This window comes from Nannobrachium achirus (genome assembly GCF_963921795.1).
Source record: "Nannobrachium achirus genome assembly, chromosome: 15".
In the NCBI taxonomy this organism is placed as follows: domain Eukaryota; kingdom Metazoa; phylum Chordata; class Actinopteri; order Myctophiformes; family Myctophidae; genus Nannobrachium; species Nannobrachium achirus.
Window position 1 is genome coordinate 19,339,008 of NC_137822.1, and position 20,982 is coordinate 19,359,989.

General features: G+C 41.0%; 1 protein-coding gene across 1 annotated transcript; it reads left to right on the forward strand.

Moving 5' to 3' along the window:
* Nucleotides 1-8,184: 8,184 nt before the first annotated feature.
* Nucleotides 8,185-17,816, forward strand: slc2a11l (solute carrier family 2 member 11, like; the record flags this gene model as incomplete). Its single annotated transcript, XM_080743467.1, has 12 exons — nt 8,185-8,208; nt 9,305-9,403; nt 9,742-9,902; nt 10,241-10,365; nt 11,279-11,408; nt 12,137-12,285; nt 12,854-13,041; nt 14,570-14,680; nt 14,898-14,999; nt 15,802-15,877; nt 16,246-16,373; nt 17,601-17,816. The coding sequence occupies 12 exons, from the start codon at nt 8,185-8,187 to the stop codon at nt 17,814-17,816; spliced, it is 1,509 nt and encodes a 502-aa protein (XP_080599593.1).
* Nucleotides 17,817-20,982: the final 3,166 nt, after the last annotated feature.

Below are 20,982 nucleotides of genomic sequence, written 5' to 3' on the forward strand. Positions count from 1 at the left end.
ATGGGAGACGGCTCTACGGATGCGTATCGGCGAGGCGGAGGTGCTCGCGGTGGCCGCGGTGGTCCGCGGACCCCCGCGACTCCGGCCGAAAAAAGCAATACCGCTACTGACCACTAGTTGAGCAGCTTCCACAGTACAGCTTTAACAAAGAGGTGGTGCCTTATATATAAGTAAAAGTAGCAATACCACAATATAAAAATACAAATATAGTCAAGTAATAGGCCTGTGTTCAAAATGTTGTTGAGTAAAAAAAGCACAAAAGTATTGGCATCAAAATAGTACCAAAAGTAAGTACTAAAATGTTTGAAAATAGCAGATCTACAAGCTCACAACCCATCACATCGTGAGCTTGTAGACCGGCTATTTTTCAAACACCTATGTATAAAATAGGGCTGAAGTGGTTAATGTAGGTTTCATAATATTTTAATCTGCAAAGTAACTAGTAAAGTTTTAGTAAAGTAAAGTAAAAGTAGGCTACTTCAAAATCCTACTAAGTAGGTCTGCAGTAGGCTACTTGAGTAAATGTACTTACTTCACTACACCACTGGTTCTCAAAGTGGGGTCCAGGGACTGAAGACTATTAACTGGAGGATAACACAGCAGTGTCTACCACTGATAATTAAACTAGCAGCAGCAGCAGCCAGCAAGACAAGTGGTGGAAAGTAACTAATTACATTTACTCAAGTACTGTAAGCTACTTTTCTTTACTTGAGTATTTCCAATTTTCAATACTTGTTCTACTCCACTACATCTCAGAGGCACAGTAGGCTACTAAGATTATTTGAAAACTTACTATTGATACTTTACTTGAGTAAAACATTTTCTTTTACTTTTTCCACCACTGCAGCAGGTGTGTCTTATTAGCTCTCATTAAGCAAAGCAAATCAAAGGCCCTCTGCGCATGCCCGCAACAGTGTGGGTTTCAGTCGGGTCAACTCTCAAAGTGAAATAGTTTACAGATAATTTGAGTCATTACCTTACTGCTTCTGCTTCTCTGGATAAAATGTCATTAAGTAGGTTCAGATCCCAGGTGGTAACACCGTGCCTCAAATGCAGACTGTCCAAATGGACAGAAAATGAACTGTTTCAGCTTTTCAAAACAAGAGAGATGGCGACTGTCTCCAAAAGCAGTTCATCGTTTACAGAGGAGGAGGGACACAAGACGTTTGAAGGCATGCTTAGGCCTCAGTTAAAGTTGCACAGAACAGGTGCGTGACGTTTGTTTTGTATACTTTCATCTTTTATTTCATACAAGGCCCTGTTCTAAATAAATAAATTCTTCTTCGAACAGGAGAGATAATTTGCTATCAGTGGTGTAAAGTAATTAAGCAGCCTACATTTACTCAAGTAGCCTACTGTCTGTTTCATTAGATTGAGGACCTTATGACCTCAAAGCTCACAATGAGTTTTGTTGCAAGGCGAATTTCAGTGTGAACTGAGAATAAAGTACTCCATCACTATCATATCATGAGTGGTGATGCATTGTGAGCTTGTAGATCTGCTATTTTGTAACAGTACATTGCAGTATTGATATTTTTAACTGAAATAAAACATTTGAGTGCTTTTTGCACAAGTGCTTGCTTGCTAAATAGGCCTGCTATGGAAATGATGCCAGTCAGACAGAATACTTTATACCATTGTTTCTCATTTTCATGTCAAGGACCCCCAAATTTACACACGTTAGCCAATGGAACCATAAGACCATATTTTTACAGCTATAGAAGTGATTCTTTAATTTCAAGGACCCCTGTTTGATATGCATTAGACCACAGACCCCCATTTGATAACATTTTCATCTGACACATCTGACATCTACTATCAATTTAACTCGAGAGTACAAATGCAACCAAATGGACCTGTTGGGAGTCCATTTGCTTTTTATCAGAGTTGCAGAGTGGAGCATATAGTAGGCTACAGTCAGGCCGTATCAGTTGTATCTGTAAATAGCAGGTGGGCTACAGAAAAACAAATTGTCAAAAGACAGTACTATAAAATCTACTGTTTTGGGGGGTCCCCAGATGATTAACTTAATGTGCAACATTGTCCTCAAACCAACTTCACCGCAATGTTTTCTCACTCAACAGTAAACAAACCAACAAAGTTTAAATGTATATATGTTATATGTATATCAAGGATTTTTTAATACCTCTAAAATTTCAAATTAAACATTGGCCAAATTGTCAAATATTAGAGGCAGAAATTGTGAAAATAAGAGATCTACAATGGAATAGAACCGTGTTTTACAAAATGTAATTCCTCAACTCTTAGGGTCGATCCATACCGTTATAAGGAGCCTAACTAAGTTCGGTTCGGCACTAGGCAAACCCAAATATGGTTCGCATCCCCCGGTTCGGGGGGGCGTCAACCGACTAAATTCGTCTCTACGGTGCTGACGAAATGTTGTGACCTCCCGACTTAATTTCGGTACTCAGCGGTGTCTTCTCATTCATTCAGCCCAGCTTCACGTTCATATTCTCGGCTGTGAATCCAAGGAAACAGCGGTCGTTTGGGAGGGAGACACGCCGACTTTCAAATGCTTGTGTGGCCGTGTATTGGGCTTCGCAGAGCGGACACAAGTCAGCTGTCTCTCGCTGTGGCTGGAGACGAAGAGTGGTGGACTGGGAGGCGCGCGCGCGACACACACACACACACACACAGCTGCGTGTATCGCTAACGCGTCGCCGACCGTTTTAAAGACAAAAGAAGAGCTTAAACACAACTTTGCTAATTGCTATTTGCTAGTGTTCCGTGTTGATAGGTTTTCCACGACGAGTTGTGACTGTGTGATGACATGCATGCAGCAAGGGAGGCGGCAAGTCTATAATGTGAGCTTGTAGATTAAATGTTTTTACAGAGCTCGATCGAGCGTTTGTGAGTGTGAGAGAGAGAAGAGACCCCGGCCCCGCTGGAGCTGCTACTCACTCACTGGACCTCCAGTCATTCAGCGTGCAGCGCGAGGGAAAGTCAAAATTTGTATCCCCCCTGCAATGCTCATTCATCGGCCACAAACGTCATGCCACGGACCTCCAATATTTACAAGCAACTTCGGCACTAGCCGTTAAGAAAGTATGGATGAACTCCCCCCAAACCTAAATAATTTCGGGTCGGGGCGTCCTCCCGAACCGAAATTAGTTAGGCTCCTTATAACGGTATGAAACGACCCTTAGTGCTCGTCAGGGTGGGGGGGGGGGGTCCCCAGATAAAATATGATTATTTGAGATAAAATATGATTATTTGGGGGGTCATGGCCTGAAAAGGTTGAGAACCACTGTCATATTGGATTGCAGTAGCTCAGGGGTAGAGTCAGTGGCCGCTTTCTCAACCGGAAGGTTCCCAGTTCGATCCCAGGCTCCGCCAGTGTTTGTTTGCTCCCGATGAACAGGTTGGTGTGTGAATGGGTAAATGTGACCCAATCTCTGTAGATCGCCTTGGATAAAGGCACTCTGTAAATGTACCATTTACATCTCGGTGATAGATGAGATAGACCAGAGGTTCTCAAACCTTTTTGGCTCAGGTCACCTCTGTAAGTAACTTTTTCATCCACGGCACCCCTGAATTATTATTGTTACTTTACAGAACTTTACATTCCCCCCTTTACTTTCCCCCTCAAGATGTCACGAGAAAAAACATCCCTTTTCCATTAGGACAGATTAAAAATAACTAACCATTTGAATACCAGCAATATTAATTTCCAAATACACAGCCATAGATCGGTCACCGCAGCAATAAAGTGCTCTGCATTGCGTGTGTACTCACACAATAATGAATTCCTAAGACTTGGGAGTCAGATATTGATGTCTACGTCTAGTTTCATATCCCTTTGAAAGTTCTTACAGAAAAGGTGCGTTTTTAGTCAAATATCTCCACTTTTCCACAAGCTTCACACAGACAAAATTCTCTCTGGGCGAGGGCCCCCAGAATAAGTTCAGGACTGAATACCGTATATAACAACTTCGTTGGGAAGCACAAGCGTATGGGGTGTTTGTGCTTGTGTTCTCAAAGGAAGTTTTCATAATGTTAAGTCTAGCTGCCATTTCAGGTTCGGCCCTGTCGCTGACATCTGTGTGCAGCTCTTGGTAAAGTGGAAATAAATTGACTAAATTGCACGTTTTCTGCCAGAACTTTCAAAGGGATATGAAACTAGAGGACAATATCTGACTCCAAGTTTTAGGAACGAATTATTGGGTGAGTACACAAGTAGCATGGATGCTTAAAGTGCTGTGGAGTCAGTCTGCTAACCGGAGGCATAGGACCAATCTATGGCTGTCTGTGTATTTGGAATATTAAACAAAGTGTTATCCACAAGTTTCCGCGGGAGTTTACTGGAGACTATCAGGACCAAACTTCCGGGTTTAACAGCAGACATACAAGCTCACGTCGCGTCGCAGATGCAACCCGTTGTGAGCTTGTAAATCGGCGGCGGAAGATCGATGCAGACGTTTGCGCAATGCACTATGGGGCGTAGGAAACTCGTGAATATATACAGGTATATATATATATATAACATCACATACATTCTAGCTGTTTGAGAAAGTAAAAAAAAAAAGCTTGATTCAGTAAGCTACTTGATATTTATTTGATCAGATACACCTCATCCTATACTGTAAACCCATTGTAATGTCAAGCTCACGCTCCATTTTAGCCTTTTTAGACTCATTGAAAAGTTTGTCCTTGGTTCTGGTGACTGATATACTTGTAATTACTTTTACCTTTTAAAAAGGTTGCCTATAGACAAATTCAAGTATAGTGAAGAGAGCATGTGACTAAATAACAACATTGGATCCAATTTCTACAGGTTATATTTTCCAATTTCTACAGGTTATATTTTCCAATTTCTAAAGTAATAGTTCTGGACATGCAAGGTTTCCACTCGCCAGTGACGATATGCTGTATTAAAGGGATATTTCACTTTGAAAACATTTTGGGGTAATTTTATCGTCTACTCAGGCTTTTGTGAGCCCCCCCAGAATGTTTACGTTTCTTGATTCAGTATTTATATATTTTTATATTCATCAGACACGACCCCTTCCTATACAAACTCCATTTTAACTACCGGTATGTTAGATTCATCGAGAACACCTGTCCTGGTTTCTGGTGACTTATACTACCCTGCTAATACAATATGTGAGAGAGCCATGTTTTTTCAATTACTTTATTCAAAAGGGTATCTGATAATGAAATCAAAGAAAAGGACGTGCACACTGTCAAAAAACTTGAAAAAGGAATGTAGCTTTAAAGCTTTGCAAGTTCTTTCAAATCAAATCAAACTTTATTTATAAAGCACATTTAAAACAGCCGAAATTGACCAAAGTGCTGTACAGTCAGAGCAGTGAGAGCAGGAGCAAACAATAAAAACAAGCATGTATACATTATAACAGAAGGCAACAAGAGCACAACACATGTGCAGTATAAACAAACATTAAAAAAGGACCTCAGGTGAGATTAAAAGCTAAAGAAAAGAGGTGAGTTTTAACCTGAGATTTAAAAACACTTATGGATGGAGCAGTCCTAATTGAAAGAGGCAGGCCTCTTTCAATTTATATCAAAAGTATTATCACTTTGGACCCGCACACTTTGACAGTGTGCGGGTCCTTTTATTATCAGAGATACCCTTTTGAATATATGCATTATTGCCCTATGCACCTATCACCAACCTTTGAGGTGTGCATCAGCCTTGTCCTCCAAAGAATTGTTAAAAATAAAATGAAAAAAGTAATTGAAAAAACACTGCTCTCACTTATCCCAGAACCAGTCACCAGAACCAAAGACGGGTGTTTTCGATGAATCTATCATGGTTAAAATGGAGTTTGAACTTACAATGGGTTTGTACAGAAAGGTGCCATGTCTGATAAAATGAAATTCATCAAATAGCTCAATACTGGATCAAGCAACTTATACTGTCTGGATGCTCCCAAAAGCCAAAATAGAATGGACGATAAAATGACCAAACATTTTTTGAAAGTTAAACGTCCCTTAACTGGTTAAATGGTGCATTCAACAGACTCCAGAGAACATTATCACTTGTTATCTCTAATCATTTTGTGGTTTCTTTATCTCCCCTCATTCTCCATCCCAGATGTCTTTCCTTCCCAATTACCTGTCAAGAAACATGTTTGTGACCAGTGTGGGAAAACATTCAGCCAAGGAAGTAGTCTCAAAAGTCACCAGAGGATGCATTCAGGAGAAAAGCCCTACAACTGTGACCAGTGTGGGAGTAAGTTCAGACGAAAAGATTATCTCAAACTCCACCAGAGGATGCATACAGGAGAAAAGCCCTACAACTGTGACCATTGTGGGAGTAAGTTCAGACGAAAAGGTCATCTCAAACAGCACCAGAGGATGCATACACAAGAACAACCCTACCACTGTGACCAGTGTGGGAGTATGTTCGGACGAAAAGATTATCTCAAACTGCACCAGAGGATGCATACACGAGAAAAGCCCTACAACTGTGACCAGTGTGGGAGTAAGTTCAGCCAAAAAGCTTATCTCAAACAGCACCAGAGGATACATACACGAGAAAAGCCCTACAACTGTGACCAGTGTGGGAGTAAGTTCAGCCAAAAAGGTCAGCTCAAACGTCACCAGAGAATTCATACAGGAGAGAAGCCCTACCAATGTCAGCAGTGTGCTAAAAAGTTTCGCCAAAGAATTGATCTCAACCGTCACCAGAGGATTCACACAGGAGAGAAACCCTACTACTGTGGCCAGTGTGAGAAATGGTTCTGCACGGACGCAGGCCTCAGAGGTCACGAGAGGATTCATTCCGAAAACTATCACTTTTGTGACCTGTGTGACAAAAGGTTCAAACGCCACAATCACCTAAAGAGACACATCAAATGTATTCACTTGAACAAAGCGTCCTAAGGTGAACCACCAGAGCCTTCACACTGGAGGGGAAGCTCTTGTACTGTGAACTGTGTGCGACCAGTTTTCAATGGAGAAATATGTTACTGTCTCCATGTGCACTGAGCTAGCTGACCCGGTTGGCTGATATATGAGCGTTATTATTTGAAGTTTTTGACAATCAGTGTCAACAATATTATTCAGGCAATGTCCATTTGAATCACTTTCAGCCTGTAATCCCTCATTGAGGCATTTCGTTATGGCAAAATGTTCAAAACTTTTGAAAATTATAGCTATTATATATACAGTATATATATATATATATATATGTTCATTTATTATTTTGCTCATAATTTCTCAAATGGAAGTTGTTAAATCAAAATATTTCATTCTTTTTTTTGTCAAAATATGGGTTACTAGATCACCCAGAATCAAAGCTCCTTTTAGCTTTGATTTTCTTTTCTTAATTATCTATGACCACTCAATTAAAATGTGTTATTGTTATTAAATCTCTGTTATGTCTTTGTATAATTTATCTGTTTACAAAGCCTATAAAACCCAAATTGAAATGTAATTTCCAGTGTTCAATGCCAAAAAACAAATTCAAATCGTTAAAGGATGACTTCAACCACTTTACACCTATCTTCATACAATTGGTCCTCACCAATGCTCATGATATATTATACTATTATACCACTGTCTCACAGTTCCTGGCCTGGGGAGGGGACGGAGGGGTCATGGGGCAAGAGGGTGAAGGGGCCGGCCGGGTCGGGCATGGGTTCCGCCTGTGGTGTAAGCAGAGTGGGAGGGGGTTAGGCAGCCGGGGAAGGGGGAGAGGTCGCCTACAGGTGCATTAGTGTCTGGGGAAGGAGGACCTCCCCTTAAGGAAGCATGGTTCAAAGTGGCAGAACGGTGTGACTAAATACTGTCTTCCATTAGTGTTTTTTTATTATTATTTTTAATTTGTGAAGATGGTGGCTCCTTGGAGTGCTACTAGGCAGAGCTGTTTAAGAGAAGGTGATTTTAGATATTTACTGTGATGTTGTTTGGGCATATAGTAGTCAATGCAGGGGCATAGGGTATCTAAGGCTAAGGAGACATGGAGTTCCATTGCTTCCCTTCAAGGTTTGTCCCTGAATGCCTCGTACTATCTTAGAGTTCATAATAAATCATTTAGCCTAAAAGGTGGGTAAATGGCGTTTACTCCACTACACTCCTGCTTGGGCCTTTAAAACAAAGTAAATAATTACAGTACAGAGTTATATTTCAACCAAACTAGTAGTTAGACATCTGGACAAAGACGTCTGGACAAACATCCGATCCAACCACACTGTAGCAATGTCACAGCCTCTGGCACTTCTGGTAAGACTTAATTTAAATGATTAATTAATGAAGGTACTGTTATTCTTATTTATTGATTAATGACTGATCAGAGTGTCTATGATCATCTCCTAGAATTTGAAACGTGTATTTTCTAGGTCTGTGAAATGTAAGAAACATGCCCACAAGCATTTAGAAATGGAAATGAATTGACATATTTTAAATAGAAAAGAAATAAGTATATTTTTTTTGGCGTTGCTAAATCTATGTACCTTCAGCCAGGGGAATAATCCAAGCAAGAGCTGTAACTAGCTAAAGCAATACCGGGGACATTAAAAACAACAATTTCACTTTGAACACTGATCAGTGATCACCATAAAAAAACAATAATGATAATAACAGTTTAGGTCAAAATTGCATGGTTTAACATTTCATACGATTATTTCTGTGTTGCTTTAAAATCCCAACAATGTCCTACTTGCCCTAGTTTAAAATTATCTGAGCTAATAAGTAAGAAGAACCTACGGTATTTGTTTGAGAAAATGTGATTCATAATATTTATTTTTGGCCACTTATGGTCCGGGGTGTCGCACCAAATTCTGGCCCTGGGTATACAAGGATTCACTGCGGGCCCCCCAAGGACCTCATGAATGTTCTTTATAGGGGGTGGGGGTTTAACCCATTTAGACTGGGAACACATTATGCATTTTGCTTTAACTATTGAAAAAAATCACACTTGTGTGAACTGAGCGGTTGTGTGTGTGTGTGTGTGTGTGTGTGTGTGTGTGTGTGTGTGTGTGTGTGTGTGTGTGTGTGTGTGTGTGTGTGTGTGTGTGTGTGTGTGTGTGTGTGTGTGTGTGTGTGTGTGTGTGTGTGTGTGTGTGTGTGTGTGTGTGTGTGTGTGCAACAGCGCCCCTCCCTTAACATGTGTGGTCAGAAAAGGTTACTGCAGGCTACAGACAGACAGACAGACAGACACGGAGACAGACAGACAGACCCACACACACGGCCACGTATAGGAGCGTTGTGACCACCGCTCAAATAGCAGATATACACGCTCACAGCACGGCACCGAGTGCCGCGCTGTGAGATTGTATATCTGCTATTTTTGCATTTATATCTGCTATTTTGTTCTCAGTTACAGTGCCCTGTTGTAATTGCTGCCATTTTCATCTCTGGCATCGGAGGCACATTCCAGTATGGTTTTCATATATCTGTCATGACTTCACCTTCTTCTGTAAGTATAATCAGTCAAAAGTTAAAACACCCAAGTAGTTTTATATAACTAGTTATATAACGTTTGTGGCACACATTTATGTAACAGAAGCTATGGTGACTTAACGACCCTATAACTTAAAATTAAAGTTAAAGGAGCTATAGTCAACTTTTTCTTGAAAAACGGATGCTAAAATAAAAATAATGTTTCGAAAATATTTTATAAAAAGAAATAAGCTTCATATATGTGTTTCTATTAAAAAATGACCACAAAAAGCGTAAAATAATGATACAATAATCATTTTGGCCATTGTCAGACCGACACTTTGTTTAATCTTGATGGCAAGACTTTGTTTGTAGTTTATAAAGGAGCTGGTGAACACTACATGCATGCAGCGATATGGGCTCACCTTGGAGCAGTGGCATATCTCTATCATTTGGTCCTTCCTCGTCTCAATCTTCTGCATCGGGGGACTAGTGGGGTCCCTGTGTGCTGGTCCACTGTCAGCAAACTATGGCAGGTGAGTACATTTAGCACACCTTCTTTGAAGGACTGTGGTACGGTCATCAAATGACTATACTTAAAGGCAGTGTTTCTCAAACGTTCACATTTCAAAGTCTCCCTTTAATTCTGACAATGTTCAAATGGGTTCATTTGGTTCCATTTGTACACTGTCAGAGTTACAAAGTTGTATGGGTCAATTTACACTCCATTAAAGGAACCCACAGAGTCCCTGGAATCCACTTTGAGAACCACTGCTTTAAGGGACACTTGGTTTAGTTATTATTCTCTATACATTTTGAAGATTATGTGCCTCTCATCGCCAGTTTGTCCTTTACACACCTTTGCACCTGCCAGAAAGCGATGCTTGTTGCTGAACAATCTCGTGTCCATTGGCGGAGCTGTTTTGATGCTGCTGAGCAAAGCAGCCACGTCCTTTGAGATGATCATGGCTGGCCGCTTCCTCTGTGGCATCAATGCAGGTTAGACCCCAAGGGGAAACCCATTACTCCTTACGTTTTCCTTTTTATGTCCTCATGGATGGCTGCTCCATCACTGCTAGGCCACCTCCTTTACAGACAATCAATTTCCATTTAAACATGTGGCTATTATATTGCTTAGTCCCCGCAGGTCATTAGTCAACCCGTTATTGATTATGGATCCCATAATGTATGACTTTGGTTCTCAAAGTGTGGTCCGGGGACTCCTTGTGGGAGTTCCAGGGGGCCTCCAGCTAAATGATAATTAGGAACTAGGCACTAGAACTGCACACTGTTGAGGTGCCAACTTGCTTCTTGTGCACAAGTAGGCCATGTAACTTGTGCGCCAGCAGAGCACGCCATAAGCTTGCTCTCACCACTGGCATTACCAGGAATGATGGTCCCTCTTTGGCTGTTAGTTATAACGTTGCCAGTAATGCTGGTCCCTGATTGGGCTACGGGCTTAAACACACACGGCTACCTACCTATACCTACATACTGTACGCAGCCGGACGCAGTACTTACTCTGCTGGCGCAAGTAATGACCAAATGGACCCTTATGGGTATGTTGCTCAGAGATTGTACACATTTGTACACTCTCTTAGTTAAATTAACATTGATAACACAATACAAATTGTGGTCTCAGAGATATAAATGCCATTAAATGGGATTATTAGGCTACGGACCGTAGCCTAATGCATGTCTAACTGGGGGTCCTCGCGGCCTTATCCCTTTGCATGGTTTCTTCCCCCATCGGTGTATTATGAATGTGTGTGTGACTGTGAATGGGTGAATGTAATGCACAATCTCTGTAAAGCGCCTTGGATAAAGGCGCTAATATAAATGCACCATTTACCATTTACCAAAAAGTATAAGAACTAGAACTACTGACACTCCCCTGTGGTCTCTCCCCTAGGAGTGAGTCTGGCCGTTCACAGCCTGTACCTGGTGGAGTGCGCCCCCAAGAGGCTGCGTGGCATGGTGGGTGTCAGCATCGCTACCTTTGTCTCCACAGGGAAGTTCTGTGGACAGCTGCTAGGGATCAGGTGAGGCACCCGGCGTCATAGACACCGCTGAGTCTTTTAATGAGTCCAGTGGCATCGGGTTCAAGTGTCAGCTGACACGTGGCCCCAGGATATGTGATGGATTCAGTCCCATTTGAAATATGATCTTTTTTTTTCCTTCTTTTTTTTCCTTCTTCTTTATAACAGATAGCTGATGTTGTCTCCCACAAATAGTTCATCATCATCATACCACAAAGCCTAAATGATTTGGTAGAGCATTGTTAAAAGTAAATGGGGAAAGTCAATAAAATAATCTTCTTAAATTCTGAACCTAGATTAGAGTGCAAAATTCCTGAACTTGATTGATTGATTGAATAATTTATTAGAAGTTTGCATAGGAAAGGCACAGCACAGGACAGTTAAGTAGGCACAGTTCAGATGCAATAGGATTTAAACCCAAGAAATCACATATGGCTTGTTTACATTGGGGTCCTTTTGTATTCAATTCATAGAGAGATTAAATGACAAATATACACAGAACTAAGAAGAAGAAGAAAAAAAACACCTACATAGTATATAAGAAGTGTGTAAGTGTGTGTGTGTGTGTGTGTGTGTGTGTGTGTGTGTGTGTGTGTGTGTGTGTGTGTGTGTGTGTGTGTGTGCGTGTGCGCGCGTTTGTGCGCGCTTACAGTATAGGTAGCCACTGAGACATCACACCTGTTCTATGATGATAAAGATGACACTAAGTGATGGTGATGGTGTTGTTGCAGTGAGCTGTTGGGGACAGAGGACCGGTGGCCGTGGCTGCTGGGTTTCAGTGGGTTCACCGCTGTGCTCCAGCTCCTCACCCTGCCTCTCCTACCAGAGTCCCCCAAATACCTGCTGCTGGGCAGGGGAGACCGCCAGGGCTGTGAGAAAGGTTTGACCTGTTTGTAAAGAGACGTTTTTATTAACCGATAAGACCAGCGGCCGATTCTTCAAATGTCTTCTAAATCCTAAGGGTTTTCTCTAAAAATGTATGTTTCCATATCAGTGGTGCTCAAAAGATTTGATGTCAAGGACCCCTAGGATTATATGTATTTGACCGCAGACCCCCATCTCAAAATATGTTGTTCCAGGGACCCTTAGAAGCAAAGCTTTTGTGTAAAGGTAGGGTAAGTGCTTTCATTTAATTCAAATAATAGCAAAATGGGTCTATGTTCTGATAGTACTAGTTAGAGTGTTTGGTCCACAGGCATACATTTGAAAACTTGTGAAATGGGACATTCTGGTACTTTAACTACAATTCGATACCAATACCTTTGTACTTTTACTCAAGTACATTGTGAATTCCGGACCTTTTACTTGTAACAGAGTACTTCTACAAAGCAGTATTGATACTATTGATACTTTTACTTCAGTAAAAGGAATGTGAGTACTTTTTTCCACCACTGCAGAAATGCACCATTAATGCACCACTATTTTTGCCCCCCCCCCCCCCCCCCCAGCTATTAGGAGGCTATGGGGCAACAAGGACTACAGTGTGGAGGTGGAGGAGATGTTTGAGGAGCATGTGGCATTGCAGGGGGTTCGCAACCACACAGTGATGGAGCTGCTCTGTAACCCATCCATACGCTGGCAGCTGCTTACCATCCTGGTCACCTTCACCACACTTCAGCTCTGTGGCATCAACGCTGTGAGTCAGTGCTTCCCCTAAAAGATAACCCGATGAAGGTCTAACACAGTGGTTCTCAACCTTTTCAGGCCGCAACCCCCAAAATAATCATATTTTAACTGGGGACCCCCCGGCCCTACAAGGACTAAGAGTTACATTTTGTATAACACGGTTCTATTGTGAAAATAGCAGACCTAGATGCTCACAACGCCCCGGTGTTATGAGCATGTAGATCGGCTATTTCACAATTTCTGCCTTTAATATTTAACAATTTGGCCAATGTCTATTTTGTCATTTTAGAGGTATTAAAAAGTCCTTACATTGTCACTTTAGAAATGTGTATATACCCTCTATACACTTAAACTTTATGTTGGTCTGTTTACTGTTGAGTGAGAAAACAGTGTTGCACTTTAAGTTAATCATCTGGGGACCCCCCAAAATAATTTGGTGGCCCCCCCACAGGTTGAGAACCGTTGGTCTAACAGACCGAAACCTTGTTATTCCCAAGAGTGTGTTTTTTCTTTCTTTTAGTGGTTCTCAAATCAATGTTTTCTTTTAAATTTTTATCCCACGATTTTTCTAACCCATTCTTTTCACCCAGTGTCAATTGTCAAATGTAATCCTGGGCGCTACACTCCCTCTGCAAACCTGGGGAGAGCAACAGACTGCACTCATGCTTTCTTATATGCATGAGAAGTCCAAGCCGCTTCTTTTCACCTGACGGGGGAGGTCCTACCTGGAAAACAGTAGGACGTAGCGCGTGGAAGGAACACGTTAGTCCAACCAGTTCCTTTCCCCTCTATCAGGCGCCCCGGCAGGCCAGGGGGAGGCAGTATAGAGACCAGGATTACTGTAAATGTGTGAAGATACCTACCCTAGGGACAACCCTAACCCAAATGGTGAAACTGATTTCAACACTATGTTAACACATTTTCCCTGAAACCCCTTCAAGGACCACAGGGGGGGTCCCAGACCCCACTTTGAGAACCACTGCTGAAAGTGGCACACCACAAGCCAGGCCTGGGTGGGATTCATGAAATAGTAACTCTGCTATTAATTTGCATGCACTTTTGATTCAATTAATTGAGAGCCATAATGCCTTAATCCTAATGGAATGGAATGTATGGGGATAATGGAGTAATGTATGCTTTGTAATGTATGTTTAATGCTTAATCATACTTATTAAATTAAGAACTATGAATCTTATCGATAGACATTAAAGCCCCTTGACCAAAAGAGCTGTTCACAAAACAATTCATTATTCACTACCATTTTTTTAGGCTAAAGATGGTATGATAAATAATCATAATAAAGTAAAGTCTTCAAGTGAAATGGAACAGTATATGAGGGGAGTGGTGGTTGCAGTTGCATCAGTGTACAGTAATTAAAGAACATTTTATGTGATGCGACCTGATGTTGTGTAATTGTGACCATCGGTCGCATTTACTATGAAACCCTGCAGCTCATGTGCGTCAGTCAGTCACTCTGGTATAATATAATGTAATGTGTAACTATGTCATATAACTTGTCTACTGAATGTCCTCTTCAGGTGTACTTTTATTCATTTGAGGTGTTCCGTGCTGCTGGAATCCAAACTCACCAGCTGCGTTATGCCGCTTTAGGAATGGGGCTATGTGAGCTCTCTACCTCTATAGCCTGTGTAAGTCACATTTCTATGACATTCTCATAACACTTTATCAAGGAATAACTGTAATATGCCTACATTTGTCGTATTTAATCTACTAAACTAGGCTATATTTAATCTAAGGTGAATTATACTCTCCAAAATAAATGCCTGGTGAACCTATATACTAATATATGCTAACAGCACCCCCATGTGGTTCACTGACTTCATTACCCTTCTTTTGGCCTTCCAGTTCATAGTTATTGAGACCACTGGGAAAAAGGTGCTCCTTTTCAGGGGTTACATAGGCATGGCTACCACCCTGGGCCTCCTCACCACCACTCTCTACGTGCAGGTAAGCCACCTCCACACCGCATCATCTGCATTGACACAGTTACAGCCTGCTAAAGTATCTGACATTGTCATTATGACAGAGAACATTTTGTGTCTTGTCATGTGCTATGAAAACAGTGCACGGGTCATCAATATGTCTGTACACGGACAATTTTTGTGTCCATGGCAAAGACTTGGTCTTGTCCGTGGCATTCTATTCTTTACAAGCCATTACAATATTCTTATTTTGATCATAAGGCCCAATTACTGAATGTTAAGTCTCTGGGTTTTCTTCAGGATATGTATGACACTTATTTACTAATACACTATGGCACATTAGGGGCCCTATTTTTGTCCATGCCTTATCCCTTAACTTCTTTGCCTTTTTGAAAAACATTTTTAAATAGTTCAAATTGCTGATCTACAAGCTCACAACGTGTCCATGTAATTTGGCTATTTGAAGTATTTTAAAATGTTTTTCAAAATAGTAAAACAAGGCAAAGAAGTGTAGGGATACGGGGTAAGGCATGGACGAAAATACAGCTCCAGAAGTCCAACTACTAGTGGTTCTCAAATGTTTTATTTGCAATGACCCCTTAACTCTGAGAGTGCATAAATGGAACCAAATGGACCCGTAAGCGGTCCATTTGGTTCCATTTTATACACTCTCAGTTACAGACCTGTTATGGTCATTCAGGGATAGCTCTTTCTGTGTTTCTGGTAATATCACAGTCTGCTCATTTTGTGTGTCCGTGACAAAAATGTCCACCACAAGCCAGCATGGCGATGAACCCTGAAACAAAACGTGTCAATGTTTGCTTCAGGATCAGGTCACCTGGATGCCATACTGCAGCCTGGCTCTCATCTTCATCTTTATCTTCTTCTTCTCCAGTGGACCTGGTATGTGTGTGACCTACAGATCACTACATGATCTGAAACGTTTTCAACTAAAATAACCGTTAGAGGCTATCTTATTGTAGTTTATTTTTAAGCCCTACATACGTTGTATGAGGAATAGTGAAATTTGCTGCTCTACAAGCATAGAGTGCGATCATACATGTTGTAAAGATCACCTTTTTTGCGATTATTAGGGGAATTTTGGAACATTCTGGAATTTTTGTATAGCTTTTGATTATTTTATTTGTGTGTGTGTGTGTGTGGGGGGGGGGAGTTTTTTTTTTTTTTAGATTATTTTTGTTTTATTTTACTCTTTGAACACATTTTAAAATCTTTACCTATCGATATGCCCTTTCCTCTTGTCTCTTAAGCTGGGGTGACAGCCCCACTTCCAGGGGAAATCTTCACCCAGTCGTTCAAATCAGCAGGATACACCACTGCCTGCACCCTGAACTGGACTGGCCTGTTTCTCTTGGGGATGCTCTTCCCTCTGATAGTGGTGAGAACATTGTATCTCTTGCCAGATCAACTCAGGCATGTCATTGCTGTTGGGTATGGGTAGAAACGGGTAGATTGTATATCCGAAATGTTTTTCCTTGTCTTCGCCATGCAAGCCGAAGGCCATGGCCGGAGAGTGTTCGCCCCTGTCCGTTTGTCCTTGTGTGTGTGCCTGTGTGTGTGTCCGTCCTTCTGTCAGTCTGTGAGCTGCTAATCTCCGGCACTGTTGGACCGATCGGCGTGAAACTGTGCACACACACACACCCTGGAGGCCAGAGCAGAACCTCTGCCCCACATTTTTCCCATCGGCCTGTTACTCAAGATGGATCTGTCTAATAATTCCATCCTAATTGGCTAAGATTGCATTCCAAAGTTTACAGGAGTGGCCCGTTTTGAACAAAATGCCTCAAATTATGAATGCCGTGTCTGATTGCCTGATTTGCTCACATATTCCCACTAGGCCAAGAAGAGTCGGCCTCGTGGCAATCTCGCTAGCCATCGTCAAGGAAAAGGTTGAGCTCAGTTTTAACTCGAGCTCAGTTCGGCTGTTCTTGAGAGACTAGCCTCGTGGTGACGCTATAACAGGCAGATTCATGTTTTGGCTTAATACTCTTGAACCATAAGGTCATACAATCAAAATTACTTTTCCCTTGATTTCCTTGGATCCTAACATAATTCCCCAAATATGCCACGCCCATTTTGACCAGGCCTGTTTTCCACTATGTTGCATTTTACAGCAAAGGTCCTCAACATTGAAAAATAGCCAATATACAAGCTCACAGCATGTCACAATACGACTTATATACGACAATACTCTTGTACTGTATGATGAAGAAGTGCATTCATTTACAAAAGACATTTTCTAATAATAAGATATAATATAATAATATAATAATAAGATTTCCACCCTACAGCAACGATATGGAGACATTGATGCTGGTGGCCTTGTGGTTAAGGCGCATACAGCGAGTTGTGGGCTCAATCCCAAGCCCAATGACTTGGTCTCTCTCTAGCTGTTTCCTGTCACTCTCAATGCAAATAAAGGCAGGAAAGCCCAAATAATATCCCGCTTGTATGCGGTGGCGAAATATTTCTGGGAACTCAGATTATAATGCTGGTTACAATCAACTGAATTCATCAGGTGAAACTGCAGGAAGTGTCATTACACACACTGTGCTGTTTATGCTCCCTCTGTTATATTTATTTCCTATCTGCCAATGTGTTTCAGGAGCACCTGGACTACTTTTGCTTTCTCATATTCCTGTGTTTCTGCTTCCTCTCTGGGTTATTTGTGTGGTTCAACGTCCCAGAGACCAAGAATCGGACAGCCCTGGAGATCGCTGTAGAGTTCCAAAAGATGCACCCAAAAACTGACTCATTGCAAAGAAGAAAGTTCATACTGCCGTCAGCCAATGAAACACAGATATGTCAGACCCGACTCTGATTCTACTCACAATAGGGCCGAATCACACGGGCTATAATGTGTGCAGTATGCACTACAACAAGGGTCTTCAACGTTTTCAGGCCGAGGACCCCTTAGTTGAGAGAGAGATGAAGCAGGGACCCCCTCAACCTGTTCGTAGATTCCATATAGTTTCATTGTTTGACAGCACGATTATCAGTGTATTTTGGATTCATGTCAATTTGTGTTTTCAGATGTAAAACCACTTGAACCGTCAATACTTAATAAACTTGACCTTCTTTCACTCTGTACTTAGTCTGTTCATTTCCCCCTCTGAACCAAACCTCTTTGCTGAACTGCGAGGCGTTGTGAGCTTGTAGATCGGCTATTTTTGGCTAAAGTTCTCAGGATATGGACCTTAAGTGGTTAATATAAAAAAGGAGAAAAAACATGTTCTATCACACAAAGATTTGGAGGACCCCCTGTAGTAACTCTGAGGACCCCCTAGGGGTCCCGGAACCCCCTGTTGAAGACCCCTGCACTACAACCTTGGTTTTTAACCTTTTCTGGATAAGGGCCCACTTGAAAAGCTCAAAAGCGGGTCAATGCGCCTTTTCAGAGAATGTTTATTTTAATGATCAATCAGTTGATTGTGTTCCAACTTTGATCAATGGAACTGACATAGTATAATGTTAAATATAGCAGTATCGTTTTTTTTTTTTTTTTTTTTGATGGGATATATTGCATTTTATTTGTATTTGTATCTAATCTACTTTATTAATTATTCAATGGTATCCAATCCACCAAAATAACATGTATCAAGTTATGTTTTTATATATAGGCTACTGTATTTATTAATATTATTTGATGTCTTATGTTGAAATATGGTCATTCTCTTTGAGTTATCGCAGAGTTGTATGTTTTCATTAACCAAGGATTTTTCAATTGTGATCCATTTCAAACATGAAGACATCCCTAATAACACTTAGAGCACAAGTAAAACTGTGATGAATCAAGGAGCATGGTGGATTTTTCAAATGCAGTGTTACAGATAATAATCACTGTGCCTAAGATGCTCTCTATTCTCAAGCTCTTTGGTTCAAATCCCACCACGGGGGACCTTTCCTGCAAAGCATGTTTTGAAGACAAACAATTTAAGGAAAACTCAATTGAAAAAAGGAGTATTTATTAGTTCGCGATGACCAAAACTATAGCAGTTTTAGTCAACCATAACTATACAAGATTTAATTAATCAAGTAATATGCTTTGGTGTTTTTCAAAAGTGTGTCATTATGGCCACAGCTTCTCTTTGATTTGCTGAATTAAGTTTAATTGAGAAGACACCACTGTAAACAACTACACTCATGGTGTGGCGTGCAGACTTGATAAAACCAATGTGATTCCAATCTGGATAGGCCAAAAATCTGATTTGGGCTACCAGTGTGAACATAGCCTTGGGCATGAGTTGCATGTCAATGCTGTTCAGTCTTTTCCAGCTCTGACCGTGGTGGAAGAACTACTCACATTCTTTACTTAAGTCAAAGTATCAATACTGCAACATGGAATCAAAGTGAATTATTATTATTTTATTTTTTTGAAAATAGCAGATCTACAAGCTCACGCACCACGACTCATTGTGAGCTCATGTAAAGTATGTTTCTGTAATAAAAAATCTAAATCTACAAAGAAACAAGTTGCGAAAGTTGTCAAATAAATGTAGTGGAGTAAAAGTACAATATTTGGATCAGATGTAGTGGAGTAAGTAAAAGTATTGGAAATTGGAAATACTCAAAGTACAAATACCTAAAAAATTGCACTTAATTACAGTACTACTTTCCAGTCCACCACTACCACTCAATGAATTTTGACAAACTGCCAAACTAGTCTTTAGTTTATTTGCAGCTCGCAAGTAAGTAATTTTCAAGATGCATGGTGTCAATTTAGACTTCCTCTCTCTGATGAATTCTCAACCATTGTTTTCATTGTTATACTGTATGTTAAGTCTTTTTGGATAGTTATTTGAGCATTATCAAAGTTGAGGTTTCTTCTTATCAGACCACCCCTGGCTTTCATGTGGTGACGAATGACAAGGAGATTAGGCGTGACTAGGCATGACGCCTAGTTTTTATAACCCCAGTAAAACAAAAAGTAATGCTAAAGTCTACCACAATATTGACCACAATAAACCAGTAAATAAACCTAAATCGGGAGATAAGCGACCATCAGGTCGCATACACAAACTTTGGAAGGCAATGGTAGCCAATCAGGTGGGAATGGGACAAATCCATGTTGATGACATGACTTTAGAGATAATGTGTACCGTGATTTTAGGGCAAAATCTGTAGGAGCAGTGTCCAAAAATGGGTTTAGCAAGAATCTGCCTTATGTTGGCGCTAGAAGAGGGCCATGTGATAAATGAAGGTGGAGGTTGTGGTTTGGCAGCCAAGGAGTGTGTGTGCAAAGTTTGGCATGAATAGGGGCAACGGTGGCAGAGATATGAGTAGGGCAAAAGTGTGACGTGACGTGAGACGGACGGACAGACAGATAGACAGACAGACAGACTGACTGACAGCCGGGGGAGGTTTTGATAGTAACTGCGACCTGACGGTAGCAACTAAATATGTGTTGATGTTTTGTTTGTTTTTTGAAAAAACATCTTAGGTTGATTCAATTGATCTATAGGTCACTATTTTTACAAAAGTAGAATATATCCAATAGATTTGTTAGATGATAATTATTATATATCAGTGGTATACTCAAAGTGGATTTCAGGGACTCTCTACTTTATGGGGGTCTACAAGTCTGTAACTTTGACAGTGTACAAATGGAACCAAATGGACCCATTTAGTAAGGGGAGACCTTCATATTTCAAAGTTTGAGAACCACTGCGAAATTATTACCCATATCAAGGGTGCCAAGCAACAGCAGTCAGACCAGGTTGTGTTGAGTGTTGCCATGGCAGGGTGGTCATATAGAGCAGGTTCTCAGGTTATTATCAGGATGGTCTGGCCTTTGGCAAACAGACACTGGGGCAAACCTCAGGCTTCCTGAACAGAAAACAATCACAGGGGAATGGGATGGGACTGTTAACATTCCATTTCCAACATAATAGTTAAGTCTGCAAACTCATATGAAATGTAGGCAAGGCCTACTTGTGCTATACAAATAAAACTGCCTTGCCTTATTTACCAAATACAGGTTTAACTTT